At 40.4% G+C, this 19,764-nt stretch overlaps 2 protein-coding genes across 5 annotated transcripts in view; one reads left to right on the top strand and one right to left on the bottom strand.

The window, feature by feature from the left end:
• The window catches only part of ALG2 (ALG2 alpha-1,3/1,6-mannosyltransferase), a 582,719-nt gene extending 579,395 nt beyond the window's left edge, over positions 1–3,324 (top strand). For both annotated transcript variants that reach the window (XM_064490357.1, XM_064490356.1), the window contains one exon: positions 3,221–3,324. The gene's annotated coding sequence lies outside the window, so the exon portion shown is untranslated. The remainder of the gene's footprint in view (positions 1–3,220) is intronic.
• TGFBR1 (transforming growth factor beta receptor 1) overlaps positions 1–16,720 on the bottom strand; it is a 52,811-nt gene extending 36,091 nt beyond the window's left edge. For 2 of the 3 annotated variants that reach the window (XM_031450092.2, XM_031450094.2), the window contains exon 1: positions 16,538–16,720. In XM_031450092.2, coding sequence (XP_031305952.1) covers positions 16,538–16,622 — 85 coding nt within the window. In that variant the 5' untranslated portion in view covers positions 16,623–16,720. Of the gene's footprint in view, positions 1–254; positions 273–16,537 lie in introns of those variants that run through there. The other variant, XM_064490347.1, reaches the window with a different exon arrangement.
• Positions 16,721–19,764: the final 3,044 nt, after the last annotated feature.

Here is a 19,764-nt window from a genome sequence, read left to right as displayed (position 1 = left end):
GTACCTACAGGGAAGTATATTTTCAGTTCCAGCCCAAATTAACGAAGTGTTATAACTCATCTAGTGTATATACGTAATACCCACAAATGATAAGGAATCATAACTCATTAACCATAATATGTTCACACTGGAAGAACCTGATAATTACCTGATCCTAACCCCTTTTTACAGATGAGGAAACAGGAGTGCCCTAAGAGTTGTAATATAATCTAATTTATTCTAAAAGCACCAAAAGAAAAAACAAGGATTATTACATAATCTATGGTGATCTTCCCCAAGTAGGACAAGACAAAGGATTCTCCCCTTCCCCTCTGGAAGGCAAGAATGGCTGTAGGAGACGTTGTGACTTGGTTGCGTAGATACTAAGGCATCGTGATGATCATTCTGGGTCTGGGGAACGAAGAATGAGATAGGACTGGTTAGAGAAGGAAGTGGTAGCCACCTACTAGCTGCCTCTGAATTAAAGGCAGAGGAGAGTTACACCTGGGCCAGCAAACAGCAAAAGACCTACTGGAGCCATAGTTGAAGAAATGAGCTGAAGGTGCTGTGTAGTTAGTAATTTTAGAAGCAGAGAGAAAAGACGAACACCTTTTACCAGGAAACAGTGTATGTAACCTGTGTAGGAAGAAAGAATATACCTTTAGGACAGAGATGATCAGGATGAGACTCCTACTCTCAAAGAGTTCACAATATGATGTGGAGAACAAGCATGCCACTGATAAAGGGTAGTGTAGACCAAGTGCAGAGGGAGCACAGAAAAGGGAGACTTCTCTCAAAGACAGACACCTAAGCTGAGGCTTATGGAAGGAAAGACGGTCATTCCAGGGAGATGATAAACAAAGACACTGTTCACAGACTCAGTAATAAGAGTTAGGCAGTTTAGGAAAATGTAAATAGATCATATAATTATCTCGGTGTAAACAAACAGAAAACATAAAATTCAATACCTATTCGAGATAAAACCAAACAGTCACTATACAAAAAAGTCATCACCTTTTCTTAAACCAGCAACAAATAGAAAACAAAAAAATCAAATACCTAGGAATAAAAAGACATTTAAGACCTCTACAGTGAAAGCTGCAAAACATTACTTAATAGAAATTATGAAAAATATAAAATAAAATATATTTATTTATAAATGGAGGAACATGCCAGTCTCCTCACTGGGAGATTCAATACTGTAAAAAATGTCAATATTCTGCAAAGTGATCTGTGCATTCAGCAAAATCAAATAAAAATCCCTACAGGATGGGGCAGGCGCACGTGCATGTGAGTGAGAATTGACTAGCTGATTCTAAAGTTTATGTGGAAAAACATCCTAAGAAAGTCAAAGCATTCCTGGAAAACAATGCTTTTGGAAGATGTACACTATCAGATATCAAGACCCATCACAACATTATAATATGGAAGAGAGTGTGTATTAGCACAAGGGCAAGTAAACCAATGGAACAGAATGGAGATTCCAGAAACAGACTTTCACATATACAACTACTTGATTTATGGTAAAGGTGACAACATAGTGCACTAGGAAAAGGAAGGCATTACCAACAAATAGTGCTGGATCAACTGGGCATACATATCTTACAAACAAACGAAAAACAAAAACAGTAACATCTCATGCCACAATCAAAAATCAACTTCAAATGGACTGTGTATCTCAGTGTGAAAGGTAAAACAAGAAGCCTTTTAGATGAAAACATGGGAAAACATTTTTAAGATACTGAATCCAGAAAGATTAATCAAATAGGATTCAAAAAGCACTAACCTTAAGGAGAAAAAACCTGGACTACATTAAAATACACTAAAAGACACCATTCTTCTTTGCCATTTTTCTATTCATAGCTCTCTTTTTTAGATTTATCAAGTATTTGTCTGTTTTAATAATGTGTTTACAAAGAACCAATTTGGAGAACAACCCAATCCAAAAACGGGCAAAGAATCTAAATATTTCTCAGGTGAAGACATACAAATAGCCAATAGGCACATGAAAACATGCTCAATATCGCTAATTATCAGAGAAATGCAAATCAAAACTACAATGAGGTATCACCTCACACCAGTCAAAATGGCCATCATTCAAAAGTCTACAAATGATAAACGCTGGAGAGGCTGTGGAGAAAAGGGAACCCTCCTATACTGTTGGTGGGAATGTAGTTTGGTGCTGCCACTATGGAAAACATTACGGAGATTCCTTAAAAAACTAAAAATAGATTTACCCTATGATCCAGCAATCACACTCCTGGGCATATATCTGGAGCATATATCAAAAAGATCCATGCACCCCAATGTTCATAGCAGCACTATATACAATAGCCAAGACATAGAAGCAACCTAAATGTCCATCAACAGATGACTGGATAAAGAAGTTGTGGTGTACACACACACACACACACACACACACACACACACACACACACACACACACACACACAATGGAACACTAGTCAGCCATAAAAAAAGAATAAAATGATGCCATTTGCAGCACAGACATTCCTGGAAGTTGCCACACTAAGTGAAGTAAGCCAGAAAGAGAAAGAAAAATACCGTATGATATCATTTATATGTGGAATATTTTTAAATTACACAAATGAACTTATTTACAAAACAGAAACAGGCTCACAGACATAGAAAACAAACTTACGGTTGCCAGGAGGGAAAAGGAGGGGTGGAGAGAGAAACTGGGAGTTCGGGATTTGCAGATACTAATTACTATGTATAAAATAGATAAACAACAAGGTCCTACTATTAGCACAGGGAACTATGTATTCAATACTTATAAGAGCCTATAATGAAAAAGAATATAAGGACTATATATATAACTGAATCACTATACTGTACACCAGAAATTAACACCACATTGTAAACCAACTATACTTCAATTTTAAAAAAACACACACAAAGAACCAGTTGGGGGTTTTATGGATCAAATCTATTTTCCTTAATTTTTTTCCTAAATCCTTATTTCCTTGGTACTTACTAGTTGTTCTTTCTTCAGCTTGACTTTCAATCTTATTCCATTCAAATTTTCCTTTGGGTACTGCTTTAGCAAAGTTCCCACTAGGTTTGATATGTACAGCTCTAGTTCATTTCTAAATGGTTTGTAACTTACAATTGTAATTTCTTCTTTAACCCTGGATTATTTAAAAGAATAATCTTACATTTTGGCTTTTTTTTTTCTTTTTTGGTTACTGTTAATGTCTAATTTGAATTTTCTTTGTAGGCTTCCATATCATCAACTTCCTGAAAAACTAGAGAATTATTTTAAAGAATATTATTCATGATTACAAAATTGGAATACATTATTTATTACTGTTATTCAGATACTGCTTTCTTAATCTACAGTGAATTGATCAATGTCTCCTATTTTTAACAGTCCTAGTTTTATGTATTTTGACACTATCATTTTATTAGTTGCATAAAGATTCATGACATGTCTTGAGAGATATCTCTTATAAAAAATAAAATACACCTCTTTCTTCCCTTTAATGCTTTTGTAACTTGAATTTTATTTTGCCATGTATTAATTTTACCATGTCTACTTTTCTGTTTTTGTCTGATTTGCCTTTTTCTATTCCACTATTTCAACCTTTTGATGTCATCTTAAGCATCTGTTGAAAAATACTACTATATTTGCAGGCCTCTGTGTTTGTATTAATCCAATCTAAGAACCTGTCTTTTCAACAGGGGAAGTCAACTCTTCATATTTACTAAATATTCATGGACTTACAACTGCCATATATTTACCATTAATTTTTTAACTTAGATTTTATTTTGATCAAAGTTGTGTCTGTACAGTTTAAGGTGTCAAATAGTTCTACAAGACTGTTAACCAAAAAAAAAAAAAAAAAAAAGGAACAACAACACTCAACCCTTCCTATTTCCTGCTCCACAGAAATAATCACATTTTCTACTCTTGAGTCTCTTGGTATCTAGCTTTATGTAATTTCCATCTGTTTGTGAAACAAAGGAAAAAAGTCACAGAATTTAGCAAAAAGAGGGATGACAGGTACCGTTAGAAATCTGAGACTTCGTGAACCACACATATAGTTACATAAGCTTTAACTTTCCTGCCTTCCCTAGTCTGAATTGTTCATCTTCCTTGTCAACAAAATGTCAAAGAAAGCAGTTCAATTCTAGTTGCAGTCTCCTAAAGAAACATAGCTGAACTAAACCAGGCAAGGACAGAAAAGCCCAGCCAAAATAGAGAGGCTTTTATAATTTTCTATAATTTATTTATATTGTTATAGCACTTCAAACTTTTGAATCCATACCCTCACTTGGGGCATGAGGGTGCAGGTAGCTAGTGCTGTCCAAACTCCTTTCAGAGGAACATTAACCCTTCTAAGACTAAACTATGTATATATTAAAACTGGAGCTTGAGAATACACTGTAAAGCCTAATAAAGTTTTCAGACCTCCAAATCGAGACATCCCAAGAGTTAGCATTAGGAATACAGATTTCAAATTGCTGGTAGCATTTTGGTAACTGAAGAAGGCCTCTAGTAGGGGGTTGGTTATGAAAAGAAAAGAGTCTGCCAGGGCCTAATGTCACTTATCCTTCAGAGACTAGAAGTTACACAAAGAATTATGCTGTGCAGAATTATGCAGTACAGGTATATGATGGCACAGGATTATAATCTCTACATGTAAGTCAATAATTACTAGGCCCGAACTATAGTTTAGGATGGTTCTGAGACTTTCCTCCCAGTCCAGTATCTCTAAGCTAAATTAGATGCAAGCATCCAATTGCTTAGAGCAGCTATTTCCTTGGGGCACACCATCTGTTTGCAATGCACAGCTAATTCTGAATCTGTTGATCCTTGAAGAATATCCCCTAAGATTCCTGCCTGACTCCTAAAATCCAATTTATTGAAACCCTTTCCCTCCCCTTCTCCCATCATAAAGCAGGAGTAGCTGGATCTGACAAAACTTAAGTGATATAAGAGAAGAGGTGGAAAGGCCCCAGCTAAAAGAATATTTATATACACCCCCTCTTTTTTAGGATAAAGTGTAAGAAGCAATTGTGATCTTGGGGAGAAAGGCTATATGAGAGCAGAAAGACTTACGATTATAAATGTATTAAAAATAAGAAGGAAGAGAATAAAGGTACAATTTACCATGGGAGGGGAGAAAGCAAAACAACAAAGAAAGAAAAAAGTTTTCACAGGAAAGTGATCTACGGTGCTGTGTTAATTGGCTTGTTTGCTGGTAAGTAGGGAATTTCAAATCTACAATGCACAACTATCACCTATAATTTTTTTTTTCTTAAATAGAGAAGAGAAAGAAAAGGACAAAAAATGTTGAGACAGACGTGATTCTCAAGCCCTGGAGAATGTCAAGGAAAGGGCCTAGAATATGCACCCTGGAGGGCTCTGAACCCCCCTGGTTGTTTTATTTCCTTTGGCTGTAGCAAGTACTGCTGGTTTGTCTGTGTTTAGAGAAATCAGTAATAGAAACCTACCTGGGGTAAGGAGATACTATTGTTTTTTTCAGTTCCCCCCTCTAACATTATGAATATTTTCAAACATTCAGAAAAAGTGATAGAAATGTGAACACCTATACACCACTACCTAAATTCCGTAACTGCTATTTTCCTACATTATCATTATTTATCCCTCTATCCACATATCTGTTAAGTCTGATTCAATAGTATTTAAAGAGATCTTCCATAAATTAGGCGATTAAAAAAAAAAATCATTCTCCCTAATGGAGGCCCAAGTCAGAAAAGGGATGCTAAATGAAGTTGTAAGTGAGGAGGAAGTTGAATTCCTGTTCAGTCATTAGCTGAATTATTTTCCTGAAATTATCCTGATTATCCTGAAATACCATGAACGTCTGAGCTCCAGTTTCCTCATCTATTAAATAAAGACAAAATAATAATCATGGTCTCATGGTTCTTTCTAGTCTAAAAACTTACGATTCTATGAAAAACAATTTTCTTAATAACTATCATTTACTTCATGTTTTCTATGTGCCAGGAAGTATGCTACAAGTTTTACGAGAGCAAGCTCATTTAACCTTCTCAGGTTCCCTAAAATTTCTGAGACACCCCATCATGAACACTGTCACCTGTTTTTAGCAGCACTAGGCCACCCTGACTTCTTTCAATTTGTGCTTCCTCTCTACGTTCTCAGCGCTCGTATGGTACACTGCTTTGGTGGAACTAGCTGGAACTAGCAATCAGAAATTGCCTTTCCTCACTGAGAAACATGAGCAAACTCTAGCCTATGGTCTGTAATTTCTCTTCAAATGTGAAATGAGATAAAATAGCTAAAACTACTTTAACTTGTTTATTTTGGTAAAATAATTACATATAATTATTGTTGAAGGAAATCTACAATACACAATCTGGGTGTTTTTATTTAAATCTGTTGTACACTGAATAACAAAATTAAAATGTCAGTTTTTCAATTGGAGAAAGTACTCAAAACAACAGCCATGTGCTAAACAAAGAGACTCAATTAGAGCACATTATGGTTTGGTTTGGGAATGAATACATTAAGCAAAAAGAAAAAAAAAAGCCCCATACATATAGTGTGTTTGTGCTCGTATAAATGAAAAGCCACTGTCACTGCTTTTATCTCTATGTTCCTTTTCAGGTTTAACTATCTCCTCCATGCTCAGTGCTCCAAAATATGTATATTAGTCCTCATTTCTAGTTAAAAAAAAAAAGCCGTCTGTTTTTGCTTTTTTCCGTGGGAGCTATTTGTATTTCCATACATATTTAAAGATCTTATATTGTAGAAATGTAACAGGATGCCTGCACAAGGTGTCCTAGAACTATAAATATACACTATTATGTAATCGGTGAGGTTCACACCTAGGAAATCTGGAATGGAATGGTCATCCTGAAGCAAGTGAACAAAAATAAGGAGGTTCAGCCCTGTTGGTTGGAACAAGGAAACACTGGAACAGGCCTGAAGTAACCCAGCAACTGCAGAATAAGCCAAGAAAGTGAATCCACTCAAGTCAAGGAGAGTGATAAACCCAAATTCTTCACTTTTTTCCCAATGCCCCTTACACAAAGACTTCTATAACAGATTCTACTCCAGAGCAGGGAGAAACTTGTTTCCCCTAGTGAAATCAGCATGTCTGCAACCAAAGAATGTTCTTTATAGTAATGGTAATATATGTAGGTTTATGAATACTGGGGTTACTATGCAACCAACATATATAGGGCCATGCTCTCTGGCTAAGTGCGGTCTCTCCTAAAGGAAGTCATCATTCCCAACATCCATCACCCAGAAAGGAGGCAGCTTTTCAAACAGGAAACACAAGCAAAGACACTCTCTGGACCTTGCTATCTTGGACCTGGCTCTGTTCACTTTGGTCGCAGTACTCAGACTCTGTCTGCCAAAAGGAGACAGGCCAAAAGATAAGGACCTGAAGACAATGTCTTTGTAAACCAGGATGAATAGTTTCATGTTGCTTTATATTCATTATCCTCTAGCTTTCAGAAAAGCTTGATTTAAACATTCCAGCCTTACATGAGCTGTTCCATTGGCCTTAGGGTAAGACTAGTGTGTCATTAGAATAAGAGAAGGAAAACAGTAGCAGCAGTACTAAATTGAATCCTAAAACTATGTTAAAGAGGAAGGCTGAGAACAAGAACCTGGGCTGCCAGGTCCAGGAACTCTTACCACTTGGAGATTCTCCCTGTATTGCAGTCTTCGTGTTTGGGGTTCCATTTCATTGGGTAAGGTGGCAGCTTCCTCATGTGATCTCAGTGACAGGCAATGAGATCTTTACAAACTCTCAGGCTCCCTTACTGCTAGAAAACTCAGTGCTAATTACTGTGCTCAACTACTGAAGCTTCCCTCAGCTAAGTTATGGCTGATTGTTCTCTTTCTTTCCCCCTATATTGGTTCTTATCTTTCTGATCATTAGTTTTGGTCTTACTGCATGTTTTCATTTCAAACTTCCTAAATTCTTTTCTGAAAAATGGCCAGAGTAAAACCAATCACTGAATAAATTTTTTCCATACAATAATATAGTTACAAAACAGTGATCATCTTGAAGCCATTACTACTAGGGAAGTTGAGAGTCTGTATGCTGGCTAAAAACAGGAGCAAACAAGCCTGAACTATACCTGTGAGTACAGAATTCTGGAGGAGAAAACAGAGCTTGGAAATAATCAATGCCATCCTCTTATGTAATGCAAGAAATTTCTTCTACGGCTTCTCACACAGGAGATTATCTCTACCTTCACCTCTGCCTGAATATTTCCAATGACAGGGAACATAGTACCTTATAATGTTCCACTTTGTGACAGCTCCCATCGATAAAATCCTTCCTTATATTGTGTGAAATTGGCCTCTCAGTCTACCAACTAATCATAGTTCTTCATTACATAGACATGTATTTCCTCTTTCAAAAGACCCCTTCACTTACCTAAACATATAATTCCACTTACTGAATGTTTACCAGTATCAGGCTATATGCTAGGTACTCTATAAACACTACCACATATTACCTTCACAATCATCATTTAAGTTAGGTGTTATCCTCCTTTGAAAAGTGAGTCCCAGAGAGATATACTGATTAAAATTTAATTCCAGACAAATACGTCAGGGCTCTTATACCTACTACCATAAAGATTTTATTATATTTCTGGCAAGCAAGTCACATGACTTAAACACCTTCAATAAAGGAAAGGAAACAAACACGTTAGATCAATCCAAAGAGAAAAATACAGTCTAGAGATATGTACGACTGCACTAGTGTTTGCTTCATGAGGGAAAACAGTAGCATGAAAAGCATTTAACAAGACTGTCGTCAGGGAGCTCCAGGAGACAACAAAGGTGACACCTATAACATCACAACCTTGATCTGAAGCCAGTGGAGTAAATGCAGGCCCCAAACAAGAAACTTCCTCTCCTTCACCTTAGCCCGGAACCAGAGAAGATTCCCAAGAAATCAATCATATTACTGCAGAGAAAGCAGCACAGCCTGAAGGCTCATTTCAGCAGAAGTGGAAGATCACAAAAAGTCTTAATACATATTTCTTTGGCTTTGTGGAGGCTGAGGGGTGTGGAGGGAAACAAAACCCAACCCAGGAGGGAAGACTGTAACAGTGAACTGAGCAAGGCTCCAGATCTAAGCTAGGAATTTAGAGTTAAAATAAATACTCCACTTCTGGAGACACCAGAATCCAAAAGAAAGATAATGAGATGGAAGGCGAATGCTGATAATCATTTCTTGCCTAAGGTCTTCTCCCATTTCCAATTATGTTCTAGCCTTATATCACTGCTATCTACTGAACAATTTCACTTGGCTAACCTACCTTCACTTCAAACTCAACATGCTCAAACCAAAATTCAATTCCCCTCAGCCTTTCTTTCACCAAATTCCTTCCTAGTTAAAGGCACTGTCTGGGTTTGTAAAAACCCTGGTCACTCTTTTTTTATTTCATGGAGTCCTTCTTACTTGTACTCTTCCTTTTTACAGCGAAGAGCTGCTGCCATTCAACAAATATTTACTGAGTGACTATGATGCACCAGGTACTTTCTTTGCACTTGAGATATACTGATAAGCAAAACAAAGATATCCACTTTCATGAAGTTTATATCCTAGTAGTTAGAAGGAGACAATAAACATAGTAAGTAAATATAGCAAGTAAACACAGTATTTCAGAAAGTAGTGTTACAACAAAGAAAAAGTAGAGTAAGACAATGGCAATTACAAAAAGGGTGTTGAGGGTAAGCCTCTTTGAGAAAAAGGGGATATGTGAGCAAAGACACAGAACAAGTGAGGTGAGCAAAGACACAGAAGTAGTGAGGGAAGAAGCCATGCAGATATGTGGGGAAAGAGCCCACTGGCATGGGAACAGCCGTGCAAAGGCCCTCCTACCAGCTCCTCCCATGTCTTTGTATGAAATGTCACAGAGCCACTCTTCCACTCCATTCCCACAGCCATCATACAACTCCAAAATCTCCTAGGTAGTCACTCTGCTCCATTTCTTTTGTGGTACAGTTAGACATTCTTTTTCCATATTAAAATCATCCACCTGATTTTCAAGGCTCATAATTCTCTGAGCCCACCCTTTATATCATGAATTTCCATCTCTCCCCTTAAAATTCTTGAAATTTAGCATGTTCTCTCTTCACACACATCAATGTCCCCTGCCTAGGAGTGCTTTCCCTCTGCCCCTCATCCTCTCTATACCATATCCTACAAGGCATGAGATCAATTCCTACCGCCTCTATAAAGTGGTCCCTGTGGTTGCTATTATTGAATCTGTATTCATCTTATTTCCCCAGCATCATCTTCCTGGTAAACAAATGTCTCTTTTTCTATACTTCCCATTGTGTTGACCATTACTAAATATTTGCTAAGAGTAAATGAGATATTTCTTCTACAAGCCAAAGCTCTGCCATCTTAAAAAGATATTTATTAGCTTTGATAAGCTACTGAAAGAGAATGATTACAGAATGGTTAGATTATACAAAAAAAAATGCATAGGGGTAGAATAAGCCAAAATGTTTTTTTGTGGGGGGGGGGGTACTGGGGGGTAGATAGGTTTATTTGTTTGTTTATTTATTTTTAATGGTAGTGCTGGGGATTGAACCCAGGATCTGGTGCATGTTAGGCACACACTCTACCACTGAGCTATACCCTCCCCCTAAGCCAAAATGTTAATGATGAAGTGATAACTTTTTTCTTTTCTCTGATTCAAATTTTCAGGTCTGTGTTTATGTTATTTTGAGAAGCAAAGAGTTTGCTATGAACACATATATATATAAATCAACACAAACAGTGAGTGATCAACTATCATAAGACTCACTGGAGAGATGCAAATTACCTAAAAATATGTCAAAGAAAGACTGCAAGCATCTGAGTAACTTGCAGTTGCAGAGAGGCAAATTATAATAAAAACAAGCTGAAGCAAATTCTCATGGCAGAGAAAGAGAGATAGTAAGAAAGAGAAAACCTTTCTGATGAAATGACCATAACAAAATATTTACTGTGTATAAAAGCAGCATGGTGTACAGGAAAGAGTACACAGTCTGAAATGCTCAAATACAACAGGCCCAACATTCATTAACATCATGACCTCAGTTTCCTGGTCTGAAAAATGGAAACACAGAAGCTCTTCTATTTAAAAACTTTCATAGATACAAACTAAGTTCAAAGAATCCTGATAATTCTGCCTATAAAGGCAGATGGTGTTAATGGTAACACACAATCATTTGAGTCTCAGTGGTTGGACTACTGTCAGTCTATATCTGTTCTTTCTGAAGCAGTGTCCTCCTTTTACAAGTGTACTTATGATTAAAAGATGAATGACAAAATAGTAACATCTCTGGATAATATCTAAGAGAGCTGAAAAGAATCCTGAGTGAGAACAAATGTCATCAAAATCTACAGTCATCTCCTGAGCACACTTGTCACCTGAACCAGGGAACAAATGGACTTAAATAGAAGTCTTTTGGAAATTAACTGGTACATAAGTAGGAAGCTTTTGTACTATTACACAACTATAATCCAAAGTAGGTTATAAGAATTAAGTGAGACAAGGCAGGCAGAATGCCTGGCACATTCTTATAATATATTCCATTCACATTGATAAAATGGTGCAAGGACCACTGAACCTTCAAGAAATGTCAGAGCAACCTGTGTATATATCCTGCAAGTCATAATTTTTTTTAAGTTATAAATCATTCTTTATAATGTGAATTGCTCTCAGATTACCAAAATGAGGGAGCAGCTTTACAAAAGGCCAGATCTGATCTATAAAATTGAACCCATAAAGTCAATCAGACTTACTCCACTAGTATTTGAGAAAGTGTTTATCTACAGCAAAAAGCCTACAAGTCAATCAATCATAATCATAATCTTATGGATATCAAAAAAGGATATCCATAAGAAACCTACCTGTAGCATTTGGGCCAAAACTTTACAGCTAAACCTGCAACTAATCAAAGTAGCAGTGACTCTTAATGTTTATGGAGATTGCTTGGATTTGATATTGAGAAAATTATGTTAAAAAAGGCATTAAATACTATCCTAAGTACTGGAGTTAGAATGGGTCAAGACAGACTGTAAATCTGCAGAAGATTCCAAAAGTTTTCTTGAGCCAGTTCTAAGGGACAAGGCATTAAAATCTCTGAGAAACACGCCAGCAACTGCCCTCAGTTCTAGAACCTGGGAACAAAGATGTGACCCAATCATCTGGTATCAAACCACAGTCCAACTGTTCAGAGAAAGTTGCATTATGTAAGCCATTATCAAGAAAGAAAAGCAAAAGGCATGACGTTTCTTGACATGAGCAGCAGGTTCTGTGATTTAAAGACATGTTCTCACATCAAAAGGGCCATCCATAGGACACTGGCATTTTCAAAACCCACTTCACTAGACATGAACATACCTGATGCAATACAACGGTACTATAAGAATGGTACTGAGTTCAGATAACTATTTCAGCCAAGCCTAGGAGAAGCTTTCAACAAAGGTCTTCTGCACAGGAGCAGACTTCCCCACAGGAACAAGATTTAGCTCCCTCTTGATTATTCTGACCATGTCAGTTCCCCATTTAATTTCAACAACAAAATAAATCATCTAAAATTGTAAACATAACCTAATTGTAAACAAGGCCTCTCAGTTACACCCAATTTCAATTAAACCCAAAACTGTATCACCACCTTCCAAACTACTATAAGCCTACTTCTCTCAATCAATAAGCATTATACCAGGTCCTTTATCCAGCAATATAAAAAAGATACTGACCTTCTCTTGAGGACTTTATAACTAAAATTATTCCCCCTCCCTCCCACTTTCAGAACTCACTTTTCGTAAGCTCTGTGAAATTCAAGGTAACTTCACTTAGGTAAGACACGCCATAACCCAGTTCCTCCCCTCTCCAAGTCCTTCACATTTAAAGTGTCATATAGGACACAAAATCTGGAATCAGACAAATCAAAGTTCCTGCCTCAGTTCAGCCCAACCCTGAGAAATTCACCTAATCTTGCTGAGCATGTTTTTCCATCTTAAACTAAGTGGTTTATGACTTCACCATCAGAATGCCTAGCCCTGGTGAGCATCCCATAATATTATTCCCCCTTATTCATACCACTTAGATTACCTTTCTGTTTCCAGTCACATATTAGACATTTTTTAGAACTGAGGAAAAAATAATAGTGGTTGATACATCCAAACCCCACATTTCAGAATAAGGAAATTAACTCTATAAAGAGTAACTTGCCAGCTAAACAATATAAGTTTTTGCTTCCAGCCCTGGAGGAGTTGGGGGTCACAGCTTACAAAGAGAGTTTAACACTCATCTAATCCCCCTCTCTGCCCTTCTGAATTCTAGCCATCCTTCAAAATCAGTTTAAGTTACAGTGTCCAGGAAGCCTCCCCTAGTCACTTCAGCCTAGACCTCCTCACTTCCCTCTTTGAACACTGATGCTTCTCTGCAGGAGTGATATTAAAAGTCTTAACAACTGGCACCACAACAGTACCAACCAATCAGAAAGGCTGTCTGACCAATTGAAACACATGTGGCCCAGGGGAAATTGCTGACTGAAGAGCAGCCCTCCTATTAATAACAATACAAAACAGCAAAATCAAACTCCAATACAACTTTCTCATTTGATGTTCACAATATCATGAATTAAGCTAACTATCATCCCTGCTTTCTGCATAACCAGAAGTCAAGCTGGGACTAATAACCAAATCTAACAACCAATTGCTTCTTTCACTATATCACATGACTTTTTCTGATTATATACAGAATTCTCAATTAATACTGTATAAACTGTTCTTACATATAAAAGTGTAAATACTAAAGGAATATTCAAGTCACATGGAATTCATTTAATCAACAAGCATTTAAGTGGAACAGAATATAAAACACAGTGCTAGTTCTAAAAGCATAAAGGAAATAAAAGGCATGACCTTTGACCTTTGGGTACTTAAAACATGTTCAAGAGTATATTTAAATAACAGTGCAAGACAGTAGAAAAAAACACAAAGAGTAAGTGCTACCCAGTTCAGGGAAATAAAAGGTTCACAAACTAAAATAGTACAGAAGTCAGGACTGAGAACTTCACTCCTAACACTCCCAAAAGGGGTAAAATTAAATATATAATGTAAAGGCCGAAAAATCAAGGGTTTGCAATACTGGGACGTGAGATACCTGGTTGGATACTTACTCAGAGATGGCCCTAATCACAATCCTCTGGGACTACTCTAAGTGGTGAATACAAATAGGAATCCTATAAACCCTTTGTGCGGACAGCTGTGGAAGATTAGCTTGGCAGGAGCCTAGAGAAAAGCTTAGGTGAGAGAAAGCACTGGAAAGCAAATGGATTTGAGGGATAACAGGCAGGAGACTAAACTGATGATTGCATACAAAGAAAGGAAGAAACATTCAAAGGGCATTAATGGAAAGAAGAGTTGGGTTTTAGGCATGTCTTTCAAGAAAAAGCTACAAAATGGCAGAAAAGAAGCAAAGAGCATTCTCACATGAGATATGTATGTAGACACAGTGGTACTAAATAAACTGTGTACCAGGGACAAGCAACCAATTTCCCTAGAGAAATCTATGTTGGAGAGGGCCGAAGCTGGGGAGAGAAAAACTGACACCTGGACAATAAATGCAAATTCTTAAAAAGGAAGTCAAACTATAAATTTTAAAAAGCATTTGAGCTTCTTCGGAATGTATGAAAGGATGAAGTGAAACTGTCAACAGAACCAGGCAGATCAGTTGAGGCAGACTTAAGGATAACAGCACCTGACTCAGCTTTGTATTGTATGCATGCCAGTGTAGTCTGTAAACTCCTCCAGGGCATGGAATAAGCAATGCTCTGTACATCAATTAAGTCCAATACTGTTACTTGACTAAAGGAACACTTCGTATGCTAAGCTCGGTGGAATAGAGTGAACTACATTATTCAAGCTAATAGTAGTGTGGAAATATTACTTATGCTTGGTGCATAACTATACTGATTCTCCCACCTGTCCACACATTTATCTTAACCCCCTTCTCAGGCCAATGTCAAAAATTCGTTTGTTTCCTCCAATGTAGGCCCAGTGCGAAGGGACTCCAAGAATGTACTAGAAGTCAGAAAGAAGCCAACCTGATTTTCTAATTGTGAAGGCAAAATCTGAAAGTGAATAATAAAGATCAGTTACTCATTAGAGGGCTAAAAAAGAAAAATGGGCTTTACCAGGCAGATAGGTGTCAATATATATTAAGATGTATAGGTTTGGGATACACTGAACCCTCAGTGCAAATCCTAACTCCAGCTCTAGTAATTGAGAAATTAACCTCTCCACACCTCATTTTTTTAATCTATAAAATGGGGCAAATACCACTAGCCCTAAGGGTTTCGTTGTGAGGGTTAGTGAATGTACTATTTATGCATCTACATCATGTAAGCTCTTAATAGACAGTAGCTGTTAGCACCCTAAATCTTGGGTTTTTTGTTTTAAAAACATTTGTTCAATTACAGAAACTGAAACGTACTTTCACTTCATTTTAGCTGCTTATACTAAGGCTCTATATTTTCAGTTTCCAGTATTATAGTTTGAATGTTAACAAAGTTTTTCACTCCTCCTTCACCGGGTAAGTAATTGACCACATACACCATCCTGATTTAGTATTTTGGAAAACGTAGCAAACATTCTCCCTTGAAAACCAGCTATACAGATGACTGATTCAAACTACTGTCACTCAAGATACGGAACAACTCTAGTGATGTTCCTTCGAGGAGAAATAAAAGCGTTTGATCAATTCACAGTCACTCCCATTCAAACGATTCAAACCCTGCAGAGCAAGCAAACGTTCAAGTTTCTACTATGAAAAAGATCTGTAGCTTTCTGGTTAGTGGATTCACTTCAACACTTCCCCAGACGCACGAAAAGAAGAAACATCTTAATGCCTCCTTGTCCTCACACAAAGCTTCGCAGCAGCTCCCTTTCCAAAGCCACCCCTGGCTGAAGAAGCAGCCGCTCTCGGCAGGGTCAGGGCGGCCCTGCTGACCCCGAGGGTCTCTACCACACGTCGCCCCCTCCCAAGGCTGGGGGAGGCCCTGGAGGCTCAGAGCTCACAGCTCGCCCTGGAAGCCTTCTCCGACCCCTAACCCGCCCTGGAGTGCCTACGCGCTCGGGGTGCGGTGCCCAGGACAAAGCCACACAGCGCCTCGCGAGGGTCGGGGAGTAGCCCCAGCTGTGCCTATCCCGCCAGCCTCACACCCTCTGGCCCTCGGCCCGCGCCCAAACGCTCCCCGGAGGGCAGCCCACCACCCCGGACTGCTTCGCCCGACACCACTTCCCCCGGGGAGCCTAAAGCGCCGGCGGCCGCGGACTGCGGGACAAGTCCACCCGCGCTCGGACCCACGCCCCCGCCCCGCCTCCGCCCCCGGTCCGCGGCTCGCGTGGCGGCGGCCGGGCCAGGAAAGCTCGGCCCCGGCCCGAGCGCCGCCACCTGCGCCCCCGGCCCCGCGCCATGTTTGAGAAAGAGAAGGAGTGAGCCAGAGGCCGGGCCCGGCCCGCGCCCCGCAGCCGCCCGCCAGCCCTGCCGCGCCGACACTCACCCGTCGTCTCCGGGACCAGCGTCGTCGCCGCCGCCAGCACGAGGAGGAGCAGCCTGGGACGTGGAGCAGCGGCCGCCGCCTCCATGGTCCCGCCGCCACCGCCTGTGGCCCGGCCCGGCCCGGCCGCCGTCTCGCCTCAGCAAGCTTTGCCTCGCCCCACCTCCCCCGCCGCCGCGGCGGCCTCGCTCCGGCCCTTTGTAACTGCTCCGGGGCCGTGCGTCCATTGGTTGTCTGGCTCCCGCCGGCCCCGCCTCCCCGCCGTCTGCGAGCTGCGGAGCGGGACCCAGCCCGGAGCTCTGCCCACGGGCCCTCTAGGCAGCCAATCCGGAGCCGCGAGCTCCCAGCCGCTGGCCACGCCTCCAGACTCCCCGGGGGCCGGGCAGCCAGACCCCTGCCCTAGCCAGAGCCGCTCCGAGCTCGGAGGAGGCCGGGTGGGGGCAGGGGTCTAGCTACCCTCGGCACTGCCGAGCCACCAGCTACTGGGGCGAGGACTGAACGATGGGTGTGTCTGCATGTGAGTCGCTTTAGGAAAAAGGCTGTGGCTGCTCGACGCTCTTTTCTTCTAGCTTTTTTTCTTCTAACCTAAGATCTGGTACTGAGCCTGACCTCCATTCACAGCCCTGCACCATCAATCCCCTGCACATTCACCCAGATCCTCAGTATGGTCAGGCAGGCTTCAACTTCCCCTCCCCAGATCCACGCCTCAGCTTTCAACATCCCCCTAAGATCCTACCTCAGTGCCTTCCAGTCTCCTGCTTCCTCCCGTTTATCAGCGTCCGCTCACAAACCTAGGTACTACCTTTCAAATTCTAGGCCCAGAATGTCTCCAAATTCTGGCCTCAGATCCCAGCCCCAGACCTCAGATCCTGAGCTCAGACACAGCCCCGAATAACCTCCTTCCCCTCTCCGGAACTCAGAGCAGACCCAGACTGGACTCCAAACCACACTCCTTCCCTCTTACCCCTTCCTGATCCAGGTGGGAAAGGGAAGGTCCCCACCCCCACCCCTAAAGAAGAGGGATTCCCCTTCTTAGCAGGCAGCACCCCACAGGAGAGAGGAGGAGCAGTCATTACTTTGAGCTGCTTCTGACACTCCTGCACAATAATTCTGAGGTGTCACTAGAAACCCAAATAAACTCGGCTACGTTTTCATTCTGAATTTCTAATTGACTGTGAGACGCTCCACCCACCTTCCCTCTGGGACGCCAAAATGAGCTCCAGATTTGTAATTCTTCCTGTCAGACTAGTCCTCTCCTCAGACACAAACACAGCCGAGGAGGCTGTTACATAGAACAGAGAACATTTTCCAAAGAACCTTTTAAGGAGAAAATTTTATTTTCTGTGTGATTTGAACTTGGAATTAAATAAACCTTGGTAGCAGGAATCAGAACAAGCCTCTAGTATCGATTTGTAAATTACTTCAGCGCTACTCAGTGAGCATTTTACAAGCCTGAGAAGACTTCCCTTCTGAGCAGTAAAGAAAGGGACAGGGTGGGGGTGTTGGAGCTGAGATCTGAGACGGGCACTGTTTCCTTCAGCTTGAACACTTAACTTGAGCAAGTCAGTTAACCTTACTGAGCCTCCATTTCTTCATCCATAAAATGGAAATAACATCTACCTACCAAGGTTAGTGAGAGGATATGTTAAGATTTGGGGGCTCCCTTTTTCCCTTTCAAATTCTACTTCTAGGCCCTCTCTCCAGATCCCTCATCTGCTCCTCTCCTCTGGGCAAGGAAGGAAGGGCCTGGTGTACATACACTGAACCACCTCACTAGGGATGCAGCTACTGCTGAAACCAAGGTCACAGCCTGCTCTCTGTGGCTGCCTGTGACCACCAGCAGGAAGCTTTCTTCTTGCTCCCTGCAGCAGGCAGGCCAAGCCCAGACAGCCTGCTTCTGCCAGTCCGCTTTCTCAGTTCCAGTTTCTTCAGTGGAGACACCCGAGGTCTCTAGATTGCCTTTCTGCTGCTCTAGTCTCAATATCTTGCTTAAGAGCTCAAGAGATACTTACTGTGTGACTGAATACATGAATGAATGAATGATTCATCTCAGGCAAGTGACTGTTCTTTTCTTATCTTTAGGTTCTTCAAATCTAAAATAGAAATATAATAGCACCTACCCATTTGTAAATAAAAGGGATTGAATCACATGTTTTGGGTCCTTTAAATGATGTAATGTGTCTGAACGGTGTCTGGAACATAATAAATATTTAGTAATGTCACTTCCTTTCCCCATCCCCTTCCAGCTCTCTGTGATTCTAATCAGTATTCATATTCATGGTTATCCGTGCCTTTGCCTTACTGAGTCTCAGGCAATCAGTGTCAGGATATCTTCTATGACACACTTCTGTGTCCTTCACATTTTCCATGGAATTGAGTGTGTTCATTGGAAAACTGAGGAACAGGAAGGAGAAACAGACTATTTTTAATTTTTTTATTTTCCTGATATTTGGCGGAAATTTCCATGAGCCACAGATCCATAAATAAACTACATTAGAATGGAGCAGTAAGTTATAAATTTATAATTGTGGTTTTCAAACTTTAAAATGTCTCCAAATTACCAGGGGAGCTTTTTAAAATGCAGATTTTCCTGGTATCAGTCCTAGAGAGTCTGCTCCACTTCATCTGAAGGCGGTTCAGGAGTCTGCATATGTAATAAACACCCTTAGGGGATTCTGCTGCAGGTGTCACCAGGTCACACTTTAAAGAGACACTTGCTTTAGGAAGAGTGACCTTAAAATTCAGTAAGTAAAAATGCATGTGCTTATTTCACTTTTTGAGAAAGGGTGGGCAATAGAAGGGAACCTCTGGCTTTGGAGGCCTGCAGGTCCTGGTTGGAATCCTGGCTCTGCCATTCACTAGATGTGGAAACTGTGCACACCCCTTATCTCTCTGAGATTTCACATCCCCCGGTGTAAAATGGGATAATGGCACTGACTCATTTATTTGTTGTAAGGTCTAAATAAGCTCTTGCACATGAATAATCTACTATAAATGTTAATTCCCTTCAAAGTCTCTGTAGGCTCTCAAGGAACACAGGTTGTTCACTCCAATATCTTGATTTAAAGGAAAAGAAACTGAGGACCAGTCCCCCAGCAAGTTCAGCGGCAGAGCCAAGACTAGGAGAACCTCACTCCAGGGCCTTGTCCCATGCACAGCGCTACCTCTCTATCTTTATGCAGAGTACATTGTTTACTTTCCATTTTGGATTATTAAAGTGAGAAGTTTTC

This window comes from Camelus dromedarius, chromosome 10, assembly GCF_036321535.1.
Source record: "Camelus dromedarius isolate mCamDro1 chromosome 10, mCamDro1.pat, whole genome shotgun sequence".
Classification (NCBI taxonomy): Eukaryota; Metazoa; Chordata; class Mammalia; order Artiodactyla; family Camelidae; genus Camelus; species Camelus dromedarius.
This window is presented reverse-complemented; position numbering and strand designations above follow the sequence as displayed.